The sequence below is a fragment of the Pterocles gutturalis genome, unplaced genomic scaffold (assembly GCF_000699245.1).
Source record: "Pterocles gutturalis isolate BGI_N339 unplaced genomic scaffold, ASM69924v1 scaffold1382, whole genome shotgun sequence".
Taxonomy (NCBI): Eukaryota; Metazoa; Chordata; class Aves; order Pterocliformes; family Pteroclidae; genus Pterocles; species Pterocles gutturalis.
In genome coordinates, this window is record NW_010107628.1 from 69,486 (window position 1) to 97,436 (window position 27,951).

The following is a 27,951-nucleotide window of genomic DNA, read 5'->3' on the forward strand; positions in this document are numbered from 1 at the left end:
CAAAGATGGCCCAAGAAGTCTGTGGTATGGTAGGAAAAAGAAAAGATGGCTGAGATTCAGTTCTGGGTTAGGTGTTCACCATGCAAGTAGCTACATCTGAGCTTATTTTCTAGGCTCCCATTATGCTCAGTGGAGATCAGGTCAAGAGTGTCAGGGGAGATTAGCGTATAATACATGTGGCCAGACATGGGCATCTGCTTTAGGATAGTATCAATTATGTGCTGTACCCCATTAACAATAATGATCACAATGAGAAGGTGCAGGGAGTCTTGCTAAGCCCCTCTCCAGGGGTTCCTGTAACTGGAGTGGCATTTCTCCACCTTTGTAAAGTGCTATGAGCAGCATTAGAGGAATGCAACGTGACATCTGTATGCAACACTGAACACAAACCACCTCACATCTCTATCCCACGGTGATTTTCAAAATCAGATGCATATGATTATGTCCATTTAACAAGTGGGAAAATGAAAACATGGAGTGGTTACCTAACACAACTGACTTTCCACAGGCCAAAGTCCATAGAAATTCTGGTACTAGGGTTCTAGTGTGTTTATAAAATGATTAGCCAAAGCTGTGACACTTACTCTAAAGTGCTACGTATAATCTAGACTCCTCCAGGCAAAGGAATGAAAGTAGGAGTCTTAAATCATCAGCACCCTAGGATGTAACTTGCATGTTGATTTGGCTTTATTTCTGTATCTGTCCCATGAGTCCATTTGAATAGACAGGACACAAGACCATACTACTGAGGCAGGGAAGGGTTTGGGTTTTCTCATAGTCCCAGCTTCTACACAAATAAATTATAGCTGGGGGACGTGGGATGTGAAACAAACTCATTAGCAAAAGTCTCGACCAAGGAGGCTGAGTGGCAGATATTACTCAAATTCAGTCAAGTCCACAATTTATACTGCATCATGGCTGCTCTATGTCAATTCTCATCCATCTATCCTGATGGAAACAGAGAGAGAGGTCCCAGCCAGTACACTGAAATCACTTAAGGACACTAGTGTTTGACCTTAAAGGGGGCTTATAAAATAATTACCCAGAGCTTTGACATTTATTCTAAAATCTGTGTACAGTTCAGATTTCTTCTGGCAAAGAAAAGTCATAAATCAATAGCCCTATAAGATTTTATCTCCATCTTGATCTGCTCTTTTATAGCTGCCCTTTGGTCTGATGAATCAACAGATGTAGTATGTTTTTAATACACAATGCCTCAGATTTGCTTATATTGGCCTTCCTGGATTTTCCATCTGTCTTCTATCACTTCCAAAATCCCATTTAACTGCCAGTGTATGGGAAATGTCCAGAACTCAGAACTGACTTAAGAGTTCATTTATATTTTCTGATCTGTTTGAGGGTTTCATATTGTCTCTCCTCAACAGATGAAAAGCTGCCTGACCACATCACATCAGGGTTAGTGAAAGTCAGTCTCACACTGGAAACAGAAGCTCTCTCATTACACCTACTGCACATACACATCTGTGGCTGTGGCCTTTGGGCTTCACTTCTGTGTTTCTCTGCCATAAGGACACTGATGGGTAAGCACAATATGCTGTGCACCACAACAGCATGAGTTCCAGTCCTACTGTTTCTATGGACTCTGACCATCTGAAATTAGCTGAGTTAGGTAACCACTCCACGCCTCAGTTTCCCTGTTAAATGGGCATAATCACACATATCAAGTTTTGTAAAACACTGTGGAATCTAGATGGGATCATGTGGATCACATTGCGTTCCTCTATTACTCCTCAAAACACAGTCTGGAGGTAAGAAATGTCATCCCCTGTAACACAGACAGTGCTTTAGGAACCCCTGGAGAGGAGGTTTCCAAGGCTGCCTCACACACCCAGTGTCAGTGACAATAGCTATGGAAGCTCTGCCATCTTCTTCATAGCCACTCATCTCCCATCTCCAGGACAGAGATTAAAACAAAAAAATATCTGATAGAAAAGGTCCAAAATAACTTTTTTTTTTTCCCCGCTGGAATAATAGAAATCACATCTGGAAGTCAGGTTATCTAATTCATCACATGTTTCCCAACTGAATCCCTTCCTTCTTGGTTTTAAGACATGGTCTAGAAACACTCCAGACCTCCAGTAATGGAAACTCAGTACTTCTCATTGCCAGTCCTTTCCAGAGCTTCACTTTTTCACTGTTAGCCATTTTCCATGTTTCTTTTACATTTTTCTTTCTGGATTATAAACACGTAGCTTCTTGTCCTTTCTGTTATTGACACAGAAAGCACAGAATTCTTTTCCTCCTTGCAGCAGTCTTTTATATATTTCAATTCAGTAACTGTGTCTCCATCCAGGTTTGTTTTTTAGGCAGCATTTGATATCTGGATCACAATTACCCTCCTCTGCTTATTGGCCCAGTTCTTTTCAAACAAGTGACTGAGAGAGGAAAATCTGTGAGATATTGCAGAGTACAGAGCATGGATGAGCTCCAAAGATTTGAGCTGGTCTGTGCTCACACTGAGGTAGTTAATAGGGCCTTTAGACAAACTTTCCACCAAATTCAGCTAAAGAAGTAAACAGAGCAGGAAAAAGTGTTTTTCATATGAAACTGTAGTCCTCACATGATGAACAAAATTATTTTGGAGACTGGCAGAGTCAGGATTAGAGCTCAAACGCAATGTTCATCCTCCACTAACACATGGGAGCTTCTAGGCAACTATGATAAGAAATTAAAACCTTTCTGAGACTTATTACTTTGAAGAGAAATAGTCATTCTCAAGCAGCCTAGTGTCTCCCTGCCCAAGTCCCTGACTAGTTCTCACACCACTGCGCTGGAGGAAAAGGATGACAGTCATCTCTGAGCATGACGTTCATCGTTCAGAAAATTGCTCCGCTCTTGAGATCACCAGAGAAGGCCAGGATCATTGGCCTCAACATCTCTTGTTTTGAGTTTTGTATGTGACAGAAGAAGACACCTGCACATGACAAAAGATCACTTTACAAAACTCACATACCTAATGTCTTCCTTTGGGAAAAATACAACTCCCAGTTGTATGCACAGGAGTCACTGACAAAGGAATATCCTGGAAAAGCCTGTCATCACATTGTCTCTGCTCCCTGTTCAGAGAGGATGTACACAAAACTTTCCAGGAGCCTCTATCTGTAGCAAAGCACAGCTTGACTTTGCATAAATCACTGGAAATTTGTGGAACCAACTCCAATCTTTGCATCTCAGGTCTTTACAGTCAAAAAATAGGCAGAATGGGACTCGTAACTACTTCTGTTCCTACTACTGTGATTTCCATGCTGTTTTGTAAATGGGGGAGAAAAAAAGTGTCCTTCACTCTTTCTCATCAAGGGCTATCTTCTGTCTATAGGTCTTTAAGTTTTGTCTCTCCTGTTCATCACATACTGTATGGATACAAACAGATTGGTTGCAGTCAAAAGTGCAAATCCCGAAGGAGCAATAAACAGAGGAACGTTTTTTTTTCCAGTATGCTGCCTGCACGGTACATTGGCTCTATGGATAGCATGTAGAAAGCACGACAAATGTAAGAGGGTTGATCCATGAAATAAAGACAGATCAGCTATTCCTTCCCTTTTGGCCACCTCAGCTATTGTTATTACTTTTTTCATTAATTTTTCTAAAAGTGTTTATTACCACAACAGGTTGGCATTTCAGTTATGATCATCAGTCACTGCCAGTGTTCATCATCTGGAGTTATTGATGGCTCCAGAGCCAAACAAATTTGATTTTCAGCCTAATTTTCCTAACCTACACTGGATCTTCAGGACTGGCACTCAGAAAAATAATATAATTTCTTATCCAGGTCAGTCAGAGTCAAAAGTGTCTAAATGACATGTGAAGCTACACCCCATCCTCAACAATAGTTTCAGGTTGGTGGCGCTTTGGACATATTACTCAGAATGCCATTTAACAATACATTTTTCACCCAATGCTCTCAAGGTAGTTTATTAATACTTATCAAAATCTCACATTTAACATTAACCATGAGATGCCATAGACACCTTTGTAGACATAGGAAATTGAGGAAGAAAGTTTTCATGACTTTTTCAAACTCAGACCAGCCAGGCAGCACCATTTTCCAGTGTTTAGGCCTCTGTTCCTTATTCGGTAATTTTTTTAAGTCATGATCTCTCATTTGGAGCGATGCAGGTAACACAGTACAGCAGCATGTGGTCTGGCTCCTTTGCTGGCCATTTATTTACTAGATTGCTACCATGCTCTCCAGTCAACTGAGACTGAAGAGTTTTCAGGCACAGGAGTCCAATAAAAGGCCAGACACTGTCTTGTTCTTGGTTTGTTCCCAGTTTGCAGACTGTCTGCCAAGCAGCCACTCTGGCCTGGCACACAATTTACATGTCTTTCATTTAAAAATACCATGGCCTTCCCTGGAGATCTCACTGCATGTGCTGATGCCTTCAGTCTTTGGGTGTTGTATGAGCAAGAAGGCTTTGCAGAGAGGATCTAATGACTCAGATGTTTTGCTTTCTGGATCAAGCTTGAGAGAGGACAGCTGACTGGAGTACGGTGGATTTCCGAGCGAAATGCTCCTTGCCTTGGCCTTGCCCTCCCTAGGAGTATTCTTCTGGTTTTCATTTGTGTTTAGGAAGGCAGGAAGTTCCTGTTGCCTGCTCCAAGCATGATTGATCTTGTTGGCCAGAAGAGGTTACAAAACAAGCTGCCCTTCTCTGTGACCTATATGAGACCCTTCTGAGACCGTCTGCCAATTCTTTGATTTATTTATTTATTTGTTTGTTTGTTTGCTCTGGCTACTGGTAATGTCCTAATCTCCTCATCTTGTTTTACATCAGAAGGCAGCTCAGCAAACCTACTAAATTAATTAACCCTGTACCCTCATCTGAGTGGCACTCACCTGAGTACCAACAAAGACTTGATCTGGTAGAGACACAACCCACCCTTGGCTGTCCATGATGGACCCCAAAAGCGTGTTTGGCATTTCAATGACTTCCATAGCAGTGATTTCATCACAGCAAACCATTTTCACCAGCTGTATAGGATTATTCCAGATAGAAAAATTCTGAAACCACAGTTCTGAGCAAGGATAAAGTCCAGGGAATTTGAGTTTTAGTTGCTTTACCCATCCTGCAATGGGACAACTATTTTATGTACATTTTACTGGCTAGGGAGGATTATGGAATCTTAGAGCCTAAGCCCATTTTTATATGCACTGTTTGAAATCTGAAGCACAGTGCCAAGAATGATCAGCGCTCACAGATTACCATTTGGATAGCAAGTTATGAAAGTTCTCCCTGTATTGTCATTGACATATAGGAATTTCCATACTGCACTAGACCAAGAGTGTGTCTGCTCTGCTTAGTCTGTCTCTAGCCTTGATCAATGCCAGATGTTTTGCAGGAAACCATGCGCCACAATGCACTATGATTCTCCCTGATAGGTGAAAAAGGCTTCCTGTCCCTCCTGATGAGGAGCAGGGCACATTTATCATACAGTGCATGGATGTACGGCAGAGACTAATTCACTATACAAGGCTGACCTGAAGCTAGTCCAAGTCACCGAGAGCCTTAATTTCACTGTGATTTGGATGAAATCAGTAGGATCACACTGAGCAATCAGTTTAACTCCAGTTCACATGCTTGAGGACCTTTATGTGGCAGACATGAACAGCTCCACTGATTTTGCTGGCATTATGGCACTTATAATAGCTGAGGATCAAGTCCCACAAGACTCTACATCCTGCTTCCACATCAGACTCTCCACCTTTTTTTGGTGATGGTTTTTTGTCAACATGTCACCATGTAGCAATCACAATATCCTGTGCTCCTCACTGTTAGTTTACACTAGAAAAATTACCTTTCAACTGTCTGAAAAAAGGGGGTAAGATTAGATACTCAGACCACACTTAGTGCTTTGGCAAAATGTGGATTTTCCTCTTGGAATTTCCCATGTTCTAAAATGCAGGATTTCCTATGTGCCTTGGCATGGATGGATGGAAAAAACAATTCCCTTAAAATAAACAGTTCCCAGGAGATGTGGAGCCAGGGAAGAGCCTGCTCAAACTCTGACCACAGGGCCTGAAGGCCCAGTTCAAAGCTCGTAAAAACAATAGGAAAAAAAAAATATCTTATTGAGTTGAATGGGATCTGCCCTGTATTCACTAAGCTTCAAAGTTCTCACATGCTTATGCACAGATACCACATAAATACAGTCATTTGTAGAAAATAGAACAAAAGACTTTATGATGACTGAATTCCCACCACTGAACCTCCCAGAGTTCATAATCCTGAAAACCCTTTCACATTGTAGCCATCATACCAGCGTTCGTGAGCTGCCCTGCCAGGGAATAAGAGATCTCATAATAGGAATTGCTGCAATGTTTAGAGACTTGTCAAATGCAGCCACCTCTAGGGTGGAATGTATCTGTCATACAGTGAGTGCAGCAAGAGTTAAGATGGGAAAGTAAAAAATGTATCTTTCTAAATAAGGTAATAGTTGGAATTTGCCAGAATAGTTTATTTCTAGTGAGCTGCTAGGATTCATTTTTCTTATTGTCTTCATGACGTGTCCTCTAGTTTCTAATAGTCTTGACCCTAGACAATGCTGCTTTAGTACAATATTGGGGTTTTATTTAATGCCTCACTGGAGCAGAGGGAAAATGTATGAAACACCAATCTATACAATTATCCAAGATTGCCTTCAAGAACTCCCAACATTGCCAGTCCAGTTTTTCTGAGAAGTGTTGAAGGCCCGATGAGTAACATAAAATCTCTCCTTACCTTCAACTTTCCCACTGCTTTTATGCTTGCTGTTTCGGAGAGGAGGCACTTCCAGTGAAACTATTCCGGAGTTCTCCAGGATGTTCACTTCCACTCGTAGCCTCCCCACCAGCTGCTGGGGCCGGATGCTGACTGTATACTCGTACTTTCCCAGTCGCCTTTGCAAAAGCTCTTCATAATGCAGTACGAACCTGGCCTGCATCTTGCGAGGAATGAAGACGGAAGCTTTGAATATCTCATAGCCATTCTCCCTAGAAGGAAAATCCAAAGACACTTTCACACCGCATACACATCTCATGCCACCTCCTCCAGGGAATAATGAACCCGATTTTGTTGGTCCAATAAAAATATTTCTTATAATTGAATATGTGAAACCAGCTGTTAAACAGAGGTAATTTAATATGCTCTACTTCCCATACAGTGCAGTGTAATGTCCTGCTTCCAGGCACTGATATGATGCCAGGCACTATTATTTGTGAATGGAAAATAAAAAAGTCACACAACAGGAATGGAAAATTTCAATGCCATGTAGGGATAACTTCAGAACTCACTGAGGTGAGATTCTGGTGATGCACACAATTCAGTGAGTATTAAAAAGGATTTGAGATGTTGATTTCTCTAACACATATAATTTCTTTTTTTTTTTAATGTTAGCCTTTAGGACAGTTGGAATGACATCTTTTGGGTCATACCAATGGTCTAACAACGACAGGTAGTGATCACCTACAGAAGAGGATGCAACAGGGCATGATGAGAGAAATGTAGTGCTTCAAGAGAGATATAGAACTCTTTCAGGTTCTGTGTCTGGATCCTGAGACAGCTTCCTTTGCTAAAGGTTCCTGGTGGATTTTTCTTACCATTAATTCATCTAATCACTTGTTGAACCCACATTAAGTTTAGCATCCACAATTTCCAGTGGCAGGAAACACAATTTATATGAAAAATACCTTATTTCAGCCATTTTGAACCTGACATCTGATCATTTCATTCAATTTTCTAAAGTTCTTCTATGAAGGACAGAAAATAAAAATCCCTTATTCTCCTTCCACTTATGAATTCAGATCTCTGTCAGACCTCTCCCTCCCAGCAGTTTATAATTTCTCTGGTCTGAAAATCATAGTCTATTTAGCTGTTCCTGATGAAGTGTTCATGTTGGAATAGTGCTACTATCCCGAGTAACTGAAAGTAGTTCAGGATTTTCCAGAGCAGCAAAATCCATCCAATGGTGCATATCTTTGAAAGCCATTTGTGGGAATACGAGCACCTGTAAAATTAAAGTGCTGCTGAAGAAGTGCATCCAGGTGAGCACACAGGCTATTAGATCATTAAGGAGATGATACTTCCAGCCAGTGTTTGGCCAAGAGGACGAAACACAGTCAAGCACTGAGAACAGGGCAAGTAAACATGACTGCAAAGGCTACTTGTAGTTCTACCACTGACTAATTTTGTAGTCTTGAAGTTGTAACTCATAGAATTTCTGTGTGCCTTAATTTTCCTGCCTGTTATTCAGGAAGTGACAAAATTTCTTTCACTCTCAAATACATCCTGGAGCTTCTTGGACGTGAAAATGTTGTGTAACAGCACTAGAAAATGCCACATGCCACTTTACTCCCATTTGGAGTATGGGAATGACACCAGCAGTGCAGATAACATTCTACTTAGCTGCTCCTTCCTGTAAATCCATGGATGGGTATGCTAAAGCAGCCAAAATAAAGATGGGAGGAGAGTTTGTTGCTACCCAGAATACAGCCAAATGCACAACACTTACCTTCCATCTGTGGGGCTCAGAGGTTTCTTTTCCCTTGCCTTGTCATCGCTGCTGTTTTTCTTTTCTTTCCCTGTGACCTCTCCATAATAAGTCTTGTTGCCAATGCTCCTGGAGAGACCAGAGATGTCAGCATGACCACTCTGCACCCATAGACAGTGACAGTTGTGCAGCTTGCTGTAGAAGGGTTCACAGACTGGGCACATGTGAACAGGCTGAGTGTGCTGCTGGTGTAATTCTCCTGGAGTCCACTCGAGCCACTGAGACAGAAGCTGATTTAGAAGTTCCCTGGCTGGTTATACCAGCAGAGTACATATTTAGTCCAGGAGTTTACTTCTCTAAAATGCCAGTTCAATAGGTAATCTCCAAAGCATAAGGATGCAAACCAGAAAGGAAAGCAGCTGCCAAGAAGCCCAACAAGCACGTTTTTTGGCTGATATCAGATCCACCATCTGTGTCAGTACACATGGCAATATTCAGGATGACTGCTGTCACTTAGCTGCCTCACTAAAATGCTTCTCCCTGGAAATGAGTTACAAGGCCATGGACTCCATAAGCAAACAGCTCTTTACACACATTTTGGCTGGCCAATGGCAAAAGACTGTCTTTCCTTCTATTCAGCAAAAATGTAAGTCTTTCTGAAAGAGCTGATTCCCCATCTGCTACGGTCAGGTCTGAAATTGTGGCCCCAATATCTGCCCATAGTTGGGATCTGAGAGTGACCAAACCAACATGTTTTTGAAATCAAGAGTTTAATTTATTTCCTTAGTGAGTCATTTCAGAATGAGCTCGATTGCCCTCAGCTTGCTCTGTTGTGCAAAAAGAACTAGCACCTCCAGCAGCAACTCAACCTATCTGCTAGTTGGAGTTGACTCCCCTCCTCCATTGACAGTAAGGAGAACCTGGAACAACAAGGAGCTTCTTAGGCATCACATTGAGGTGAGATAACTAACATGTGCCAGTGTTGCTGAAACTTTAACTGGAAAGGTTTCTGAGGGCTAGAAGAGACTTTTTTTCTGGTCCAAATCAAAGAGAGAGGAGGAAAAGGAAGTTGTTAAAAGACACTCAGATAGGAAATAGAAAAATTTTCTTCCCCATGCCCATGAAGGGCTTGAATCTCAGCATCATGTCATCCAAAGACTTGCGCTGTGCTTTGGGGCTGTGAGCAGTCTCGGATGGACTATATAACATGTGTGTGATTTTATTTTTCCCAAAGAAATCACAAAGGACTTGATACAACCCTACTGCAGGCTAGCTAGTTTTTAAATCTCAGGGAGCTGCCTGAGGGATGGGAGAACCCTTGTCTGCCCAGCTGTCAGTGTTACTTACTTACATGGTAAAGTTGGAGATGAAGGCTGCAGCTGGGATCTGCATCTCAAACACACCTTCACGTGCCTCAGATCCACTGTTCACCATTGTGCAGGACACCGTGGTGAAAGCATACCGAGAAATGATTGTGGATCTCACATTGAATTCAGACATCCGAGGCCTGGTTTCCTGTAGGTATCAAAAGGTTCTCATTTACCACTGACAGCTAGATAACTCACCCCTTCAGTGTTTCAATGGCTTTCATACTTAATACACTAATGCAAATAACTTCCCCGAGTATTAGACTCCCCTATGAAAAACAGTCAACATCAGGCAAGGTGGACTTGCCCTCAAGATTTCAGGTGAGCTGCAAAAGGTAAACCTGGGACATGGCACTGCCTTTGCCCACACACAAGAGCAAAGGCCACAGTCATTCTCCAATGCTTGGGAAGGGTCCAGGAATGGTAAGAGCTCTGACTGAAGTCACTGTTTATGAAGCAACATTTTCAAATTCATACAATCAGATCCATAACTCATGTAAATAGAAAAAATGCTGTCAATGGAGTTGACTGAGTCCTTGTTTGCTAAGAATCCATCCTGGAGGTCTCAGGCAATGGATGGAAGAGATTTAATAAGAAACACTGACACTGTGACATCCCAAGTAAAATATTTTAAGCCTTTTAGCCCACACTGGATTCTTTCCAACAGAGACGCAACAGAGACTGCAATGAATGACACATGATGTAGCAATGGAAGCTGAAAGCCAATTTCTGCTTCTTGGGAATGTGTTTTTGTACACAAGTCCCAGGTTGGAGCATTGCTCCAGTCTAACATGTATTTTGACAGCAACGTCTCCATGGAGCTCAACAGTTTTCTTCCTGGAAGATTTCAGTGACTTCTATAAGAAGCCCATGTAAAAAAATTCTGTATGTTACCTTAAACAGTCAAAGACCAAACCCTCAAAAGCAGAAGGAAGCTAAGGAGTAAAGCATATTGCAAATAGTGTGACTTCAGTAAGCCAAATACACCGAGACTCTTCCTATCTAGGTTGATAAAAAGTCAGTCACAATAAGACTTGCAAAGACAAGAACACATTCTTCAGCTGCACTTTCAGGATTATTTTTCCTGAACAAAAATAATTTTGACAAATTGCTTAACGAAGGGGGCAAGTGTTTGCATGAGCAACCATGAAACAGGACATTTCTATGGGAGCTGATGGCAACAGAAGCAGCACTAAGTGAGCACTCAGCTAATGAAGCTGCTGGGCTAGTGAATTCCAGGCAAATGGAAGAAGAGGAATCCACTGGGGAAAAAAAAACAAAACCAAAACTGTCAATAGACTTGGAATAAAGCCCCACCTGCCTACACTTTCAAGTCTTGGAAAGACTCTGATAAATGTGTCTCAAATGAACCTAATCATGAGAGATATCTTGAACAGCTGGAGAATGTGATGTGCTTTGTGTCCACGAACATCCTGCTTAGCACAGGTTCAGCTCATAGGGGGGGCACAATGGCAAGAGATTAGCACTTTTAGGGTGTGATTTGTCTCACTGATTTCCGACAGCTCAGTGTGATGGATCTAGACTAGAACACATCTGCTCAGATCTAATGTCCCCCCCGGAGGCCACTAGTGGCTTTTACTCCATCTCTGTTGATTAGAACTAGACCCTGCTGTTCTTAGGACTTTCCCTGATACACAGGTGAGGCTTTCCAATCTCGTTATATGAAGGTGGAGAGGATGGGGAGTTTTGTTCTGAAGTAGTGTTGCAGGCACGTTTCCAGACACAATGAGCTGATGTTTTGTTCAGTCTTACATGCCACTAATTGCCTGCGGCATCGCAAGAGATACAGAGGATTTAACAGTAGAAGTAAAAGACTTTGAAACTACAGCAAATTCTTTGGTTCCAGATGTCCTGCATCTACCCCTATGTTCTGCATTTCATCATAAGCTGCAGGTTCAAACAGTTGAGAGCTCAACAGCATAAGAGGATCAAGCCCTTTGCCATTAACTTGAGATACATGTGATTTTGCAGTGACAGATGAGACTAACACTGGGAATGCAGTGATAGATTCATCTGAAGTCAGAAAGTCTTCTGAATACGACAGAGGACATAGACATGTTATGACAAGTACACAAGAATGGTTGCATTGGGTGAGAACAAAAGCAATTCTAACCCTGCAGCCTGTTACTGGCAGGGATCAATAGGACATGCTTAGAGAAGAGTGTAAAATCAATCCAACCTCTACCAATACTACCCAGAAATATTCTCTTAGTTTTCAGTAATTTCTGGCTGAAGGAACTCCTGAGGCAAGGGTGGTATTTTTGTGCTTAGTAACACTCTGTCGGTTTTTTCTTCAATGACTTCACACAGCTGCTTTTTGAGTCCATGTAAACTTTTAGCATCCACAACATCTTGCAGCAAGGAGTTCCACAGCTTAGTGGTATTTTATATGAAGAACCGCATCGCTTAGGGATTTTGCTGAATATACTATTTGCTGGCTTCAGCTGACCTCTGTCATATCTCCCTGTTCCACTGAACAAGAGCCAGCTCTGATATCCTCACAGACTGAGGAACGACAAAAACAAAAGAAAAAAAGACATTCAACACCTCTCCCTCTTCCTGGTGGTTAGAAGTTGCTGCTAGAGAAAGCCAAAACTGAACAAGGGCATCACATACAACTGAGGATAAAAGAACTGCTTCATCTTCCCATCCCTAGAAGGAATCTACCATTCTGTGTATATAGAAAATATAAATGTTGAGGCAGAGGCAGCTTCCAAACAGGTCGCTAGGTCAGGCTTGGAAGGCAGCCCAAGTTCCAGTCTATGATTCTTGTGCATTCCCTGGAGCTCTTGCACAATCCATCAGTGCCTGATGCTCTGACTTACAGCTGCGCAAATGCCTGTTTGTTTTCTCTTTTTATTAAGACCTTCTGAAGATGAGAGGCAGCACAAGTAAAAAATAAAACAAACCATTTGTTTAATAGTATTATTACTGTGATTTATTATCCCTATTAAAAATAAAGCTAGTGAACTCTAAGGCGGCAGATTAGCACGCTGCTACAAGGCAGGTTGGCTGGATGCTTTATGAAGGTGTCCTAGTTATTATGATGAAATGAGAGCTGAGATTTTCTTGCCAAAGAAATTATTTTATGCTTGTTTACATCAAATGTCTGGAAAGACAGAAGAGAGCTGAAGATAAATGAAATACACTCTGTGTTTTTACCTTTATAAGATGCTTTAATCAAAACAAATTGACCATATCTCAGATTAGAAGTAATGAACTGGTAAAAAGTCTGGGAGCTGCTCTCCTCCAGGCTGCTGATTCAGATCTGCCAAAGATCAAAGGGACTAGAAGCTATTACTATACGATGGCTGTTCAGGGTGTGAAATGAGTCCCTCCAGTTCTCAACTGGGAAGCCTCCATACCTCAGAAAAGCCAGAAAAATAACTGGTTGTGAACAGCAATTTCACTGTCTGCCTCTTTAGCCAAAGTTTTGATCTAAGCCATGCAAACTCTCATTGCAGCAATATAGCCAGATCTCACTGACTTGCTGTACACCTCACAATTGCTCATTTACATCTTAAAGCTTAGGTTCCTGTGCTGAAAGAAGGATATTAGCCTCCTTATTTTCATCCTTTTTTTTCAGTAAATGTTGGACAGAGAACAACAGAGATCTTCAAATCTGAAAGCACACTCTCCCTTTCTCTTCAAATTCAATGAGATCTCATCAAGCTTATGTTCACTGCATGGTTACGGTTTGTAACATTGGATCTTCTCGCTCTAAATCTGTGGTTGAGAAGATGGATTGGGAAGTATTAGAAGAACCTGTACCTGTTGATCAAAATGAAGATTATTTTTTACCTAGAATCTCACTCTACCATCACCCACTGACATAATTCCTTCCTGGGGATAGGGATGCACACACACACACACATATATACATAGAGCAAATGCAATTCCCATGAGGTAAAATAAAGACACGGTGTGATACATACCAGCCTCTGCAAAAATTTGGCCTGTCTTGGAACACGGCGTGCAACCTGCAAAGAGTTAAGGGAGTTAGTGGAGCCTAGTCAACTTACAGAAGACGTCACTTGTTTAAATCCAGCCATGGGTTTGTGTGACTGATCACCCATGGCCAGGTTCAATGTTCCTCTGGTTAAAATTAAAACCTAAATCTCTTCTATATTAACGGACCCATTGATCAAAGCTCAGCAGTGGAATGCAGCTCTCACAGGCAAGGAACTGTGTTTTCAAATGCTACTTGTCAAGAGACCCTCTATAAGAAGACAGGAATCTCAGCCTTTAGCCCTGGACACTATGACTTGGCCCTGGAAGTATATTCCCTTATAGCTTCCTATGGAGTCACACAAAGGCTCTGTGTCACTGTTTTTGCCCCATCACATGTTTTATGGCACATGATGAGAAGGGCTGCTAAACAGTCCACAATGCTCATCAAATGCCATGCAGGACCCACCTACATCCTCAGGCAAGTAAAAGCCAAATCCCCTTCCCCAGTCCAGACATGGTCTTCATCCATGTAAGAGTGCTCAGCACTCATCATGGGTAACAGACACTGGGCAGGGAGAGGACTGAGCCTGACAAGCCTGGTCACCTGAGGCTGTCCTCAACTCAGCACCATGTGGCTGCTTTGAGTTTGAGCAGTGACCAGGTTAACACCTAGCACTCGTGCGGTGGGGCTGAGCAAGCATAACTCCATTCTGCTGCACATGTGGACCTGCTCCAAGGGAGGACTTGTGCAATGTTACGGCATCAGCTTTATTGATATTACCTCAACTGCAGATCTGTTGCCTAAAAACTCTCCGTAGGTACTGTGGATTTGTCACGCAGTGACAGAAAAGAGCTAGTTATGTGCAGAAAGGGGATAAAGATTTTTAAAGTCAGACACGAATTTTATTATGAAATTAAGTGCTTCACCTATGATAACTCAATCGTACTCGTATTGCCCTTCACAACAACAACTATGACTTCTTCCCTGCACATGGTGTAAATCTCAGCTTCGCAACATCTCCAAATCAAATCCCTCCCCAAAACAGAGTGCAAATCTCTTGTCAATGAGGGAAGCTGAGTGACTTCTTCAAATGTCAGTGGAACTCCAGAGAGCAGCGGAGTTCAATGATTTTTTTTTACCTGATTTGCCCTCTCTGTTGATTTACACTGAAATAACAGCACTCCTTGCCAAAGAGTTGAGTTTACGTCTGTTTATATCATGCATTGCAAAGCTCAGGAAAGCCACCACTCTCCTCTTCATTATTTTAGCCAACATCCTGTAAAATGAGAACCACAGAAAAACGGCTCCCTTGGGCAATTCTCAACAAAGAGGAGAGGAGGGGAGAGGAAAGGAGAGGAGAGGGGTTGTGAGTATGCCAGGCAAGTAAAGCACCTCAGGAACCTGCTGTGAGAGGCTGCAGAGTCTCCAATGCTGTAGATTCTTCAGAACAAGCCAGATAAATGTCTGTGAAGTTGATACTGCTTGGAGCAGAGTCAAGGATGAGAAATCAGTGATCCTCAGTACTTTTTTTACTGAAGGATTACTTTTTGGAACAAATCCACCCGTTATTCTGTATGGTCACAATGGTTTTCACTGACTTATCAGTGAAACTGGAAATTTAGTTACTGGCCACACCCCCATTTAGTTTCCTTGCTGATTTGCATAAGAAGCTGTTGTATGACTTGGCTCCTTCAAAAGCTACCTTCTGAATTCTTGAGGATAGCCAGTAGACATTGGTGAGTCACTAAGGATCACCAAATAACAGTATTCTGCTTGCTAGGACTTTGTGAGTACTACCAAAGCCCTACTGCAGGATTTATGAGACTGATCAGTGCACCAAAGAGTTTGGAAGCAGCCAGCTACACTAGCATCATCTTATGGAACAATTTCCAAGTTCCCATCAACCCTAAGGCCTTCCAAAGCACTCATTAAAACTAATTGCTAGTAGTGACCCCATTTCTAATGCCATCTGCTAGTCTTAGCATGGTATACAGAGAATAAGCTGGGTGGTAGCAATGTAACTACCTGTGAAGAGCTGTCCAGAACTACCTCTAGTGCAATGGTAATAACTAGCAACCTTGTCAACTACCTTAGCAGAGTGGTCCAACATTGGATGAGCCAACAAGTAATCCACAGTCATCTCAGATACAATGATCCCACAAAGACCTGTGTCTGTACTTGACTTTGTGTACGAAGTTCCTTCCAGTTAAACACAGCCTTATATGCTCTCCAGAATTAGTTAGAAATTTGCTTATGGGGAATCTGGCTCATGTGTTCAGTGAGGATGGACAGACATCCTCTTCTAGATCTGTCTGTCCCAGGGGACTAGATCACCACCTCTATTGATAGATCACTGCTTTTCTGTTGGAAGATGCAGCTGCCACTCATCTGCCAGCAGCACAGCTCCTGTGAAAACACCCTCCTTTGCCTCATGCAAGATCAGCCAGGTTATTTCAAAACTGTGAGTCAGCTGCTTGAGCTTCACAACTGATTTTCCCCCTAAAAGCAGATGAGCGAGTGTTCCCAGATACCACTCCACTGGCAGAACAGTGGTGGAGATATTCTCTTTCACTCGGACAAGTGGGTCTGAAAGACGACGCCGGTTTGTGGCTGAATCCCCTGAGAAGGAATATGTGTTCACAGTAATCAGGATAGACAATGAAGTTGCTGAGGTCCTCATACTGGAGAGCAATAGGTACTTCTGGAAAGAAATTCTTCCCATTCTAGCATGGGTGGGATGAGCTGGGAATGACCAGCTCTGAGATGGGTACAGATACACATGAAGAGTCTCACTCTTCCCACATCATACGGAAGAAGATGCCAAATACAGGCATCTGGTGGCATTTTAGACATTAGGGTATCCCACCTGGCCTCCAGCAAGGCACAGGTCTTCCATAGGTCCTGCATTGTACCTGCCAGGCCCCCTCAGATACTACAGAGCCTCTCAGAGCTGATCAAATTTAAATAACTGATTGATGCCCTAAGTGACCCAAAGTCACACATGATAGCTGGTATGGACCTGAAGGATGTGAGAAAGGATCTGAATCTCAGCCTTTTAAATCACAGCCTCGCAAACCACCATGCAAACTCCTTTGCTACCTTGCAAAAACTTCATTGCCCTTTCAGACTTATTTCCCCAGAAAATCTAAGACACACAGTGACACAACATAACAGCCTTCACTTGCAGAATATATCTTTTCTCTCTCCTGGTCAAGAAGCATTTTACAAGCTGAAACTCATGTAGTTAATTTCATCCAGCATGAGTTAAAAATCAAGTACAGCAAGACTGAGAGCATAGGCAGAAAAACTTTCCTCCGAGCCTGAAATACTCTGAATTACTCAGACTGGCGCATGGCCAGGACACTGCGTTAACTCCCTTGTCCCTGCTAAATGCCTAGTTAGCACAGCTCTCGGGATGTTGGCTTTGAACCCATCCCCGGGCAGCAGCACCCAGCACAGGAGGGTGCTGGTGCTTTCCCAGCTTAGCACCTCCAACAACTGCCTTGCTTGATGGCAGCAGCATCCCATGGAGCCCAGCTGCCACCACAGCCATGGGCACGCCGCAGGAATGGGTGCAATAAATGCAGTTTTAGCAGACTGCCCTGCATGTCGATACCGATGATTAAGAGGGGACAAGCCAGCTCCAGCCACCAGATACTCCCAAACGACAACTACCTTAAAACCTACTTGCTCCACGATGCTGTAGTCTGCCAACAGCTTCTCTTCCAGGTACCTCGCCATCAGCTCTGAGTCGGGCTGTCCCGCCGAGGTGGAGAAAGCCCAGCAGAGCCACAGCCAGAGGATCATAGTGGACGAGTGCTGGCTGGGGCTCCCTGCCCCACAGGTGAAAGGAAAACCCCGCTGCCTCCTGCACTGCCAGACAGGCTGTGAGGAGCCTGACAGGAGACAAAACGACCCACCCTCTTCTCCTCCTTCCCAGCTCGGGACCGGCCCCTTTTCCACTCAGGGCTGCTTCCCGTGCTGCAGGCGATCTTTGCAGGGTTCCCATCCTGCAGCTACTCCCCTCAGCTGGGAGACCACCCGCCACGAGCCACTGCCATGCCCCTCTCCATGCTGCCCTCAGCCCCCATCTCGCCTGGTGCAGCCGAGAGGGGTGATGTGGGGGTCCATGAGGTGCTGCTGCCTGTAGTTTTGGCACTAGCAGCACCCCAGCCCCGTGGCAGCCCTCAGCTGTGGGGGGAAGGCTGAGGAGACATTTCCTCCACCTGGCTGGGTGCTGAGGCAGGGCCCAAGATGGCGGCTGCCCAAAACTGAGGGGCTCGTGCCCAGTGCTGGTGGGAGCTGAGGTGTCTCCTCATGGGGTCAGCCATGGCGATGGGCAGGTCTCAATGGTTCACACCACTGTCTGTACGAACAGGCACCCTCCTACCCTCTGCCGTGGGGAATGTGATGCAAGGACACGCTTCAAGGCTGGGGCTTTACCCAGGAGGAGTGAAACCTTTCGGTTCCACCCTCTCTGAAGGGACATCTTCTCCTGCTCCCCAGTCTGCAGAGCCCTGGTTTGTTTGTGAAAGCTGCCTCAGGGCCCACAGCCTCAGAGTAGGGCAGGGCTCCCTCCACACCCTCACCTTGGCACCCTCACCAGGTGCCTCCCTGCCGGCAAAGACAGCCGAGAGCCATACTTTCACCCCTCTCTTGTTTTTGAACTCCATTTCTCAGCTGGGCAAAGCCGAGGTGAGCCTCCTGCTCTTCCCTCCGTTTCCCAGAGGCAGAGCCCTCTCCTCTCAGACCAGCCCCAGAGCGAAGGTGGACACGGGCTGTGCAGGCTGGATCCCCACTGTTCGGATGCCAGGGACATTCCCGAGCCACGGCTGTGCCAGCTGGCACGGACCAGGCACAGCTCATCCCCAGGCATCTGGGAACTTGCATCGGCAGCGCTCACCTAACCCCAAATCAGACAAGTCTACTACTTCATTTTAATATGCCAGCAGTAACTTCTTAAATCCAGCAGACACAAACTCCCTCTCTTTTAGTTTGTTTTCTTCTTCCTTTTTTGCAGGTGCTAGGTGCTGCATGCACAAACCTGTCAGGATTCAAACCACTGTGTTTTCTTTTTCCTTTCCAGCTCTGGGTCATCAGTTGACCAAGAAGTTGCTTTCCTTCAGCTCCAGTCCACAGCAGTGACAGTCCAGTGAGTGGCTCAATGTCTCTCCAGCCCTACTGGGATGTATGAACACACCCTTGGGCCACTGGAGTTTCTCCTTCTGGACAGACACATGTGCAGCCACCTGAAAGTATATGTCCACCAAAAGTATACATCCTGGGAGCATTATGTCCTCCAAATCTCGCATGTGTAATGGAGGAGCAGGAAGGTGCTTCCTTCCCATTCAGAAGGCATGAGGGGAACAGGAGATGGGGTAAAGGGAAGAGACAGCAAGGTCAAAGCCTTTGGAGCTCCCCTTTAGCAAATCAGTGGCCCAGGCTTAGGCTGAGGCCACACCATGTTCACACACGCACAGGCTCCCCGTGGCATTGCCAGCAGGAGGAAGGAATCAAAAGCCTGTCCAGCCCCTCTCCCACTGGGACCAGTCCACCACTGGGAGGTACAAGGGCCTCTGGAGTGGCCACATCCCTGGTGGGAGCTGCAGAGCTGGGTGGGGAACACTGCAGGGAATTATGAAGGTCTTATGTGGCTGGAGAAGGAAAGATGGTGGAAGAAAGCTGGAGAGAGGCTGATGCAGGGTGCTTCAGGCCCCCAGAGACACCCCAAGTGATTGCTGGGCTGATCTAGTCCCTTTCAGAACATGGTCAAGACATTGTCTTCAGCTCCACACCATTTCGAAGGGAGATGAAAGAGAGTTCAGCCATCCAGCTGTGACTCAAGAGAGATTTCAAAGCAATGGTTCAGGCTGAGATCTGGTTTAAGGACACAAAAAATGGTTTGAAATATTTTTCAGCTTGGTCCAGTACATTTTGGCTTCTGCATGTCTTGTCCCGCTCAGACACAGAAGAATGAGAATGAGTGGGGTGAGAGAGAGAGAGAGAAGAATGAGTGGGGTGAGAAGTGGGGCTGTAGTCTCCTGTGCCCGCACTACTGACATTACGGTGGGCTGCTCCTCAACCTGCTCTGGCCATGTTTCATTAACTAGGGCCCACAGCATTTGGAATCTGGCATTTAAAACAATACATTTAGGATTATTTTCCTATTGTTTTGAAAACCTAGGGGAAACCAAGGCACCCCTGTAAAAGCAAGTCAAAACTACCCTGCTAACCCTAGAGGTGTCAGTAGTGCCTGGGCAGGATGGGGAGATGTTTGCCAGTTTGAAATAGCCATTGAGCAGTCAGGAAGCATTTGGAAAAAAAAATTCCAAATCCCACCAGCTATCACTTTTTGCCTCTTGCTCAGGATTCAGCTTGTTTCTATAACTACTTTGCTTCTTCCATTGCACAGGTGAGGCACTGAGGGCCAGAATAAATCAAAACAGGGAGACAGTGCAAAGATAGTGCAAAAAAGCTGATCCTAAGCACATCCGGTGAAATGAGGATATTCAGACCAAAACAAGACCCGAGAGCAGGTACAGGATAACCAACAAGCATGAGAGAATGAGCTGGGAAAAGCACTGCCCTTCCCAAAGTGATCAGGAGCAGCCAGTTCTGCTCACGCTCTCCTCAGCAAGGGCACGTAAGGACACAGCACGTAGCTAAATAAGACCAAGGTGTGTTTTGACATGGTTCTGATGCGGTTAGGTTTGGCAAGTGAACATTAAGCCCGAGGTCTTGATTGTTCACATTATCCCCCTCCTTGGAATAAAGTCTTCTGATTTTGGGGGGAATATGGCAGGCCCTGCTCTGGGGATGCCTTTGGAGACCAAGATAAGCAGTTACTCAGGTGTGTTCACATTAGACATGTTTGATACTGACTTTTGCCGACTTAACAAAATGAGCAGCTGTTCTTTGGGTGGAGGCTCAACAAATTAAATTGCCTGGCATGCCTGCGGCCACCATGAGCAGAGACAAATGGAGAGAGACATGATCTAACAGCTGAGCTTCTACACACATTTCACCTGGAACAGATCATGTTATGTCAAGGAATCTCGCTGCGTTGCCATACAAACACATGCACCTTGGTGATGCTCTGCCTTCACACATCTGCATCCCTCTGTTTTTCCATGCAAGGCTCGTGGGTAGGACTAGTCTTCCTCATTTTCAATGTACCAGTTAAATAAACCCTGTGGGGAGAGTTGAAGCTAAAGAAAATGTTGGCACCTTCTAGCTCAAGAGCAGGAATTTTCCAGACTCCAGATTGAAGCTGAGGAACAAGATCAGGGAGGCATTTGATCATATCATCAGTGCCATGGCTGCACGGATTCATAAATTAAAGATTTCCAGTTCTCTGTTCTTCTAGGCAGAAGAATGGAACACCAGACATCCACCTAATGCAAAGGCACGTACATTAAATGCCCAACTACAAGGGTCTGACCCAGGAACTAGATCTACCCAAAGCACTAATGAACTGCAGAATTTAGTGGCATTTGAAGCCAGCAATTTGATCAAGTAATTGGCAAGAGTCCCAAAGGGTTACACAGGCATAGACATAGATAAACGCCCAGAGGTGAAATTAAGTTCAGGGTAATACATTATATATTTTCTTTCATGTTTTAATCTAATCAATCTCCTCTGAAACATCTGGATAGGACCTGATGGTCCTGAGTTCTGACACTATTTGGGAGGTGCTTGTGTTCCTGAAAGGGCTTTTCTGGGGTTCCCATCACTGCTAATCTCTCCCCCGTTGCTGTTAGCTGTGTGTACCACAGACCAGCAGAGCATTTCAGAACTTCAAAATCTGGTATTGTTCTGATTCAGGATGAAAATCTTAAATATGCCTGAATTCTCTGTCAAAGGGTCTTGGTGCTGGGGATCATAGAATCACAGAATCACAGTATGGTTTGGAAGGGACCTTACAGATCATCAAGTTCCAACCCCCTGCCATGGGCAGGGACACCTCCCACTAGCCCAGGTTGCTCAAAGCCTCATCCAGCCTGGCCTTGAACCCCTCCAGGGATGGGGCATCCACAGCTTCCCTGGGCAACCTTGGCCACTGCCTCACCACCCTCATGGTGAAAAATTTCTTCTTAATTTGAGCCTTTCTTGGAGGGGCTTCTATGAAACATCCTTTGAAGGGGTCATCCGGTCAGACAGGCAGGTCACCAGTTGCTGATAACTGAAATAGTTCTGTCTAATGGCAGCACAAAGGGACTAAAGTTGAAGCAACAAGAAACCCTGCTCGGTATGTCCATGAATAGTTTCCATGAGTGATTGGTATGAAATGGGACAAATGTCAGGGCAGTAGACATCACGTGCAAGTGTGTTGCCTTGCAGGTGCACCTTGTTCTTACCTGGATCAATGGAAAATTTCACATAAGAAATTCAGTTTAGGAAGGGGAAACTGGCTATCTCATAAGAGACAGAAATTGGGAGCATTTCTCCACAGGTGCAAGTCAAGATAACACAATTTGATTATTTCGAGGAACAGAAGCTGCCCAGCAGTAACTCCAAGTGCTTCGGGGAGGACAGTGCATGAAAACTTCCTTCCAGAGAAATCCCAACCACAGAAAGGACTAGTCATGAAACAGCCTAACTGATACATACCACAAAACGTCTTACTGAGATCCTGGCCTCCTCATGAAATGCTGGGGAAGTTCCCACAACCTGATAGCAAATGGTAGAGCTTTCAGCATCCTCACCACTTGTTCCTCCTGTATAATTTCTGTACCTTCTCATTGAGAAATTTCAGCTTTTTTGGACTCTTTTGGACAGGATCTTTGAGCAGTTCATGCCATCTAGTGGTTACATTGCTTTTGCAATCTTGTTATTTTTACTTAAAAAAATTAAAACACATTTGGCAGTTACAAGAGGACTGAAATAATGGATCAGGAAATTAATGTTTAAAGAAAACTCTATTCTATACAGACTTCAGAGCAGCAGTGATTAGCGTCCCAGTCCAGGGTCCCAGGTACCTCCAGAACAGCTGTCTTAAGCTTTTATGTTTCTTATGAAAAAGGACTGCTCATTCTGAGCTAGGGGCATGTATACATACAGAACTCAGGTTAGAGGGAAAATTCAAGCTGTAGTAGATGCCACCAACACAGCAAAGCCTGAGTGCCCCATGCCTGCTGTTCTTGCAGTCCAGCTACACTCAGGAGGTATTCCTAAGCTAACTTTAAGATAGCAAACTTAAATACTGCTAGGGCCATCAGCACACAGCACTGAGCAAAAACCACCTAAGAGGCTGAGCAAACACTGAGTCCAAAGTATATGATTAGATTGTAAGTCACTCGACTACATGATTTAAAGACAGCCTGGATGTTTTACGTACCACAGAGCTGTAAGCAAACCTCCTGTTCAAAGCAGTGCACCTGGGATTTTAATGCTGGGATTTTCCTCTGCTCAAAACACCTTCAATGGTGATAAAAGCAGAGCAGCTCCAGGAGGTAGGAGTCATCTGATAAAGTGTAGATGTCCCCAGAGCTGGTGTCCTCCTTTGAGCTCTCTTACTGGACTCCCTGTATTGTACCTGGCATGAATTAGACCCATTGAGGGCACGATTTGTCCCACTCTATGGTGGAGGAAGGTAACTAAATTGAGTCGGGCATCATATGGTCATAAAAAAATCTGTTTATTTCCATGGACTAAAAAGTGAGACAAAGATGTACAGCAGGGTAATCTCATCCCTCATTATGCTACTTATTGAGAAACACTGTTTCCATCGTCCCCATTGTCCTTCTGTACGCCCCCTCCTCCAGGAACACCACTTTCCACCCATTTCCATGGGAAGCTGCAACAGGGAAGACAACCTGGAGTAAGGTAGGGGAGGGGAAGACTGGCCAGGTCATGCTGTTTGGGTCCGAGGGACACAGAATTACTTATTGAGTGACCTCTGCATTCAGAAATTGTGTCTTCAGGAGAAGCAATGTTGCAGGCTCTACACATGCACCATCTGAGAGCTGAACCAGAGCTTAGAGAGAAAGTAACAAATAGGTGATGTGGTGAACCACCGGGTGGATGGATCAATATATGTGCCGTGAAGGCTGAGTACTGGCTGGAGTACACCCTACAGGCTCCTAAACTTTGTAGGAAATCCAGAGCTATGTCCTCTCCAAGTTCAAGGTCCACGATTGCCTAGAAGATCTCAGGAGAGGGCAAATCAGAATTGATTATTCAATGCCTCTTCCAGCACAACAGCTGTGAAACAGTATATGGAGCTCTCATGTGACAAGTTCAAAGTGATCAAAAGGCTGGGGTTCTTTCTGCAGTGCATAGTTAGGATGTGGACCTTCTCTCAGGAAGCTACAGATGCTAAATTTTTATCTCATCTCTTCAGAGGAGACTGTAGGTTTATGGAAAATAAATTAATTGAGGACTACTAAACAAATGGAAACCATCTCCTGGTCAGGATGTAGCATAGATACAAGTAGCTGAAGACTAGGAGGGTCTTCCAAAAATACCTTATGTGATTGCTCCAGTTCTTATGTTCTCTCCTTTGGCAGCTCTTACACCGCGGTAAGCTGAAAGGTCACTATTCTGGTTGTGTTCCTTGTGAAATTCTGAATGTAGTTTCAGGTTTCAGCATGAGAAATAATCTGTTGAAAAGATATGTAATAGTAGACTATTGCTGCAGAAATCTTCTACTGAAACATTGATATATAACATAACATAGGACAACATAATTAACATAACATAACATAACATAATGTAACATGTTTGCTCTTTTGTCCTGGGACCACATATTAATTCAGTCTTTTCCAGTCTGAGGTTGCTCAGATGTCTGCAAATTTACTTTTTTCGTGGAAGAGTTGAAGGAATATCCCAGCTCCTTTTGCCAGAAACCTGCTTCCTCCCTTTTTCCCCTTTTTGCTTTGCTGGCTTGTTTTATCCCATTGCTTGATGTACCCAAAGAGGCAGGGAAGCCAAAACAGTTTCAAAAGCACCCAGGAGCCATACAACATGCATCTGAAAATATCATCAGATATTTTCGCATGACTAACTTTAAGAAACTAGAACTATCCCACCACCAGTTGATCCTTTCCCAACCAGAGTGGAAGAAGGGTGTTTGTAGAGGTCAGGATCCAGCTCAAAGGTTTCTGCCAACCCCTGTGAGATGGCGGGGTGGGTGGGCCCTTGGAGAAGCACAACGTTGCTGCCTCCGTCGTTCTGAGAACCAGTCTTCACCTCATTTACTATAAACAAACACGCTAGGAGTGAGTTCTTGCTTTGATGTTTCAAAGTTTTGGATACTCCAAGGTCTGCGCCTAGCAGGAAATTAGTCAAACATCACGGGAAGCTACAAAAGCAAGAAGTGAGCCTATCCAAGCCTGAGCTGTTATCGAAGGCAGAGGCGAGTGAAGACACTATTTGGATAACCCTTGCTCAGGCACCACAGCTCAGACTTGCGTTGCAAGGCAAATATTTACCTACGGCCTAAACAAAGTCAGCGTTTCAAAACTTTGTTCAAAATACTGCATAACCCTGAGCTGTTTCCTTGAACTTGTCTCAGAGAAGGAAAGATCTTGCGTCTAGTACCTATGCGGGCTGGTCTCAGGAGACAAGCGGGAAGAAAATGAAGCATCTGCTCTGTTTCCTGGTTTTGTTCCTCATTTCTGGAGTAGGAAGCTTTGATCTTGTTATCGACGAAATCCCAGACGTGAGTATTTCAAGGCAGGGCCTAAGTCTCCCTGAAGTCAGTATCAAAGCTGCAGCTGGCTTGGGTAGGAGCAGAACTGGGTCATCGCTTCATAGCTCTGCTTCTATCTCATGAATTCGCTTCTGCTTTTAGCTGTAAATGGGATTGTTCTGATAACTGGTTTTCACCTGTCTTTCGTAGTGTTCCTTTTTTAATATTATTATGGTTGGGATAGTATGGGCATAAGTCCAAGTTTCTTTTCAAGCAGGATTCATATTTTTACCTCAACTTTTCCTTTTCTGGTGGTTTTAGCCTTTAAACATTCAAGAGGGCTTCTATGCTCAGACCTTTAGAGTATTTTCCCTGGAATAAGCAGAAACAGAACACGTAGATATCTTTCTGGATGGAGTTTCCTGTATGGACCACTATGAACTTCAGCAAAGCTTCATATGGACTCAGGTTTTTGTTAACAGGAAATTAATATGGAGTTAAGATCTTTATTGACTGCACATCAGCAGAGAGATGAGGTAATTTATAGAAGACCTTTTACTTCCTTAGGACAATATAATGGTGAAAAGAAGTATATAGTTATAGCTTTGAAGCTGAGTCCAAATTTAAACCCTCGGATCCAGGTGAACTTAGATTTGGGTGTCTACACCCATTTCCATGTTGCAGTGTATATTGTAATATTTCTGTGAAGTCAGCAGCTGCCTTACAGCACTTGTCATGACACAGTGAGATTTTTATCCTGAGTTTGCAGTTCCAGATTTGTTGTCCTTTCTAACCAGAGATGTTGTATCAGTTTAACATCAATGTGCTTAAACAATTTAAGTTTATTTGTGCAAACCTTTGTATGTATGCAATCATATAGGTTGGAGAGCAAGCCATGTACTTAAACTTCTTTATTGCCATAAATTAAACATCTAAAAAGATTTAATTCAGAGTTTTGCTTTGGTGTAAGAACCATGCTTCTAATTGACCCAGTGCAGCTTCGCACTTGGAAAAGACATGATGTTCCTTTGCTGTCAACGGGACAAATTTAGTTCTTAGGTATACTACTATTAAACCAGAGGCAATTTCTACTGGTTTGAGCAGAATTTCTCTGAACTTGCTGGTGTGAGATCAGTATCTGAAATGCTGTAGTCACCATGGCTAGACCCATCCTGATGATAGTCTGCCTCTTGCTTTTTATGGCCATTTCAGTGTGTTAAATATTACTCCTTGTTTCAGACAGAAAGTTTGTAAAATGATGGTAAAGGTCGTGATCTTATAAGAGTATATAGAGCTAGTTGGTCACAGAGGGAAACTGAAATGCAGAGTTTTGGTCTGAGATGGTTTGTGCCTCTGCTCCTCATTTGCACAAAGGGGAAGTAAATTCCCTTTGGAACTCTATTAGAGTGCTAATCAATAATAAATCAAGAGATAAATCAAACAGTAAAGCAGTGCAACACCTCTTTCTTTCTCTTCTTTCTCTTCCAGGATGTGCAAAACCTGATTGACACAGAAATCAATGGATTTCCTTCAGGCTCCAAGACGAGAAATGGCAGGTACCAGGTACAGTACCCAGAAATGCTTCAAAAAAAGGGAAGAAAGAATTCCTGGAAACTCTCTCCAAGTGGCTTGTTCCATGTCAACGGTTCTGAGTGTGCAATCAGGTGGGACCAGCAGGTCCTTAGATACATTGAGACTTCCATATCTCTTGTTGGGATAAGAAGATAGTGCTGCTATCCTTTATGTAGTACTTAGCACAACAACACCTTGTTTCATATCTGAGCTCCTAAGGACCATCATACAGATGCTAAACAATGGAGATACTTGTCTATCTTCATGTGTGGGAAAAATCCCATTCATACTGGTGGGGCTTTTCCATGAGAAAATGCAGCATTTTCCATGAGAAAATAGCAGCCTTCCAGTACTTAGAGGGCATCCATGAAAGATGGGGAGGGACTCTATTAGGGAGTGTAGCAATAGGACAAGGGGCAACAGTTCTAAGCTGAAAGAGGGAAGATTAAGATTAAATATTAGGAAGAAACGTTTTCCTGTGAGGGTGGTGAGGCAGTGGCCCAGGTTGCCCAGAGAAGCTGTGGATGCCCCATCCCTGGAGGGGTTCAAGGCCAGGCTGGATGAAGCTTTGAGCAACCTGGGCTAGTGGGAGGTGTCCCTGCCCATGGCAGGGGGGTTGGACTAGATAAACTTTAAGGTCCTTTCCAACCCAAACCATTCTGTGATTCTATGATTTAATGACTTCAGACACTGGCTGAAACCTTTCAGTCCTGCAGGTAGTCCATTCATTCATGTTTAACTCAGGTTAAAAGAGTGCAGTACAGTAACACGTGGGTAATGAGCTGGTGGAGTCTGAGACCAGGGAAGAAAATTTGTTTCCAGCATACCGATGGGTTGCAGATTATTGCATTCTGTCACCTTCTGAAATAGAAACATTTATAACAGCATTGCAGGCGTTTTCTTGTGTTTTACACAGTAGC

The 27,951-nt window shown here is 43.9% G+C and overlaps 2 protein-coding genes across 2 annotated transcripts in view; one reads left to right on the plus strand and one right to left on the minus strand.

Moving 5' to 3' along the window:
• The window catches only part of ITIH5 (inter-alpha-trypsin inhibitor heavy chain family, member 5), a 46,198-nt gene extending 28,564 nt beyond the window's left edge, over positions 1–17,634 (minus strand). The window contains exons 1-5 of the mRNA XM_010088162.1: positions 17,515–17,634; positions 13,811–13,855; positions 9,839–10,002; positions 8,509–8,616; positions 6,741–6,991 (exon numbers count right to left, since the gene is read on the minus strand). Coding sequence (XP_010086464.1) covers positions 6,741–6,991; positions 8,509–8,616; positions 9,839–10,002; positions 13,811–13,855; positions 17,515–17,634 — 688 coding nt within the window. The remainder of the gene's footprint in view (positions 1–6,740; positions 6,992–8,508; positions 8,617–9,838; positions 10,003–13,810; positions 13,856–17,514) is intronic.
• Positions 17,635–25,357: 7,723 nt separating this feature from the next.
• The window catches only part of ITIH2 (inter-alpha-trypsin inhibitor heavy chain 2), a 29,581-nt gene continuing 26,987 nt past the window's right edge, over positions 25,358–27,951 (plus strand). The window contains exons 1-2 of the mRNA XM_010088163.1: positions 25,358–25,489; positions 26,948–27,022. Coding sequence (XP_010086465.1) covers positions 25,406–25,489; positions 26,948–27,022 — 159 coding nt within the window. The 5' untranslated portion in view covers positions 25,358–25,405. The remainder of the gene's footprint in view (positions 25,490–26,947; positions 27,023–27,951) is intronic.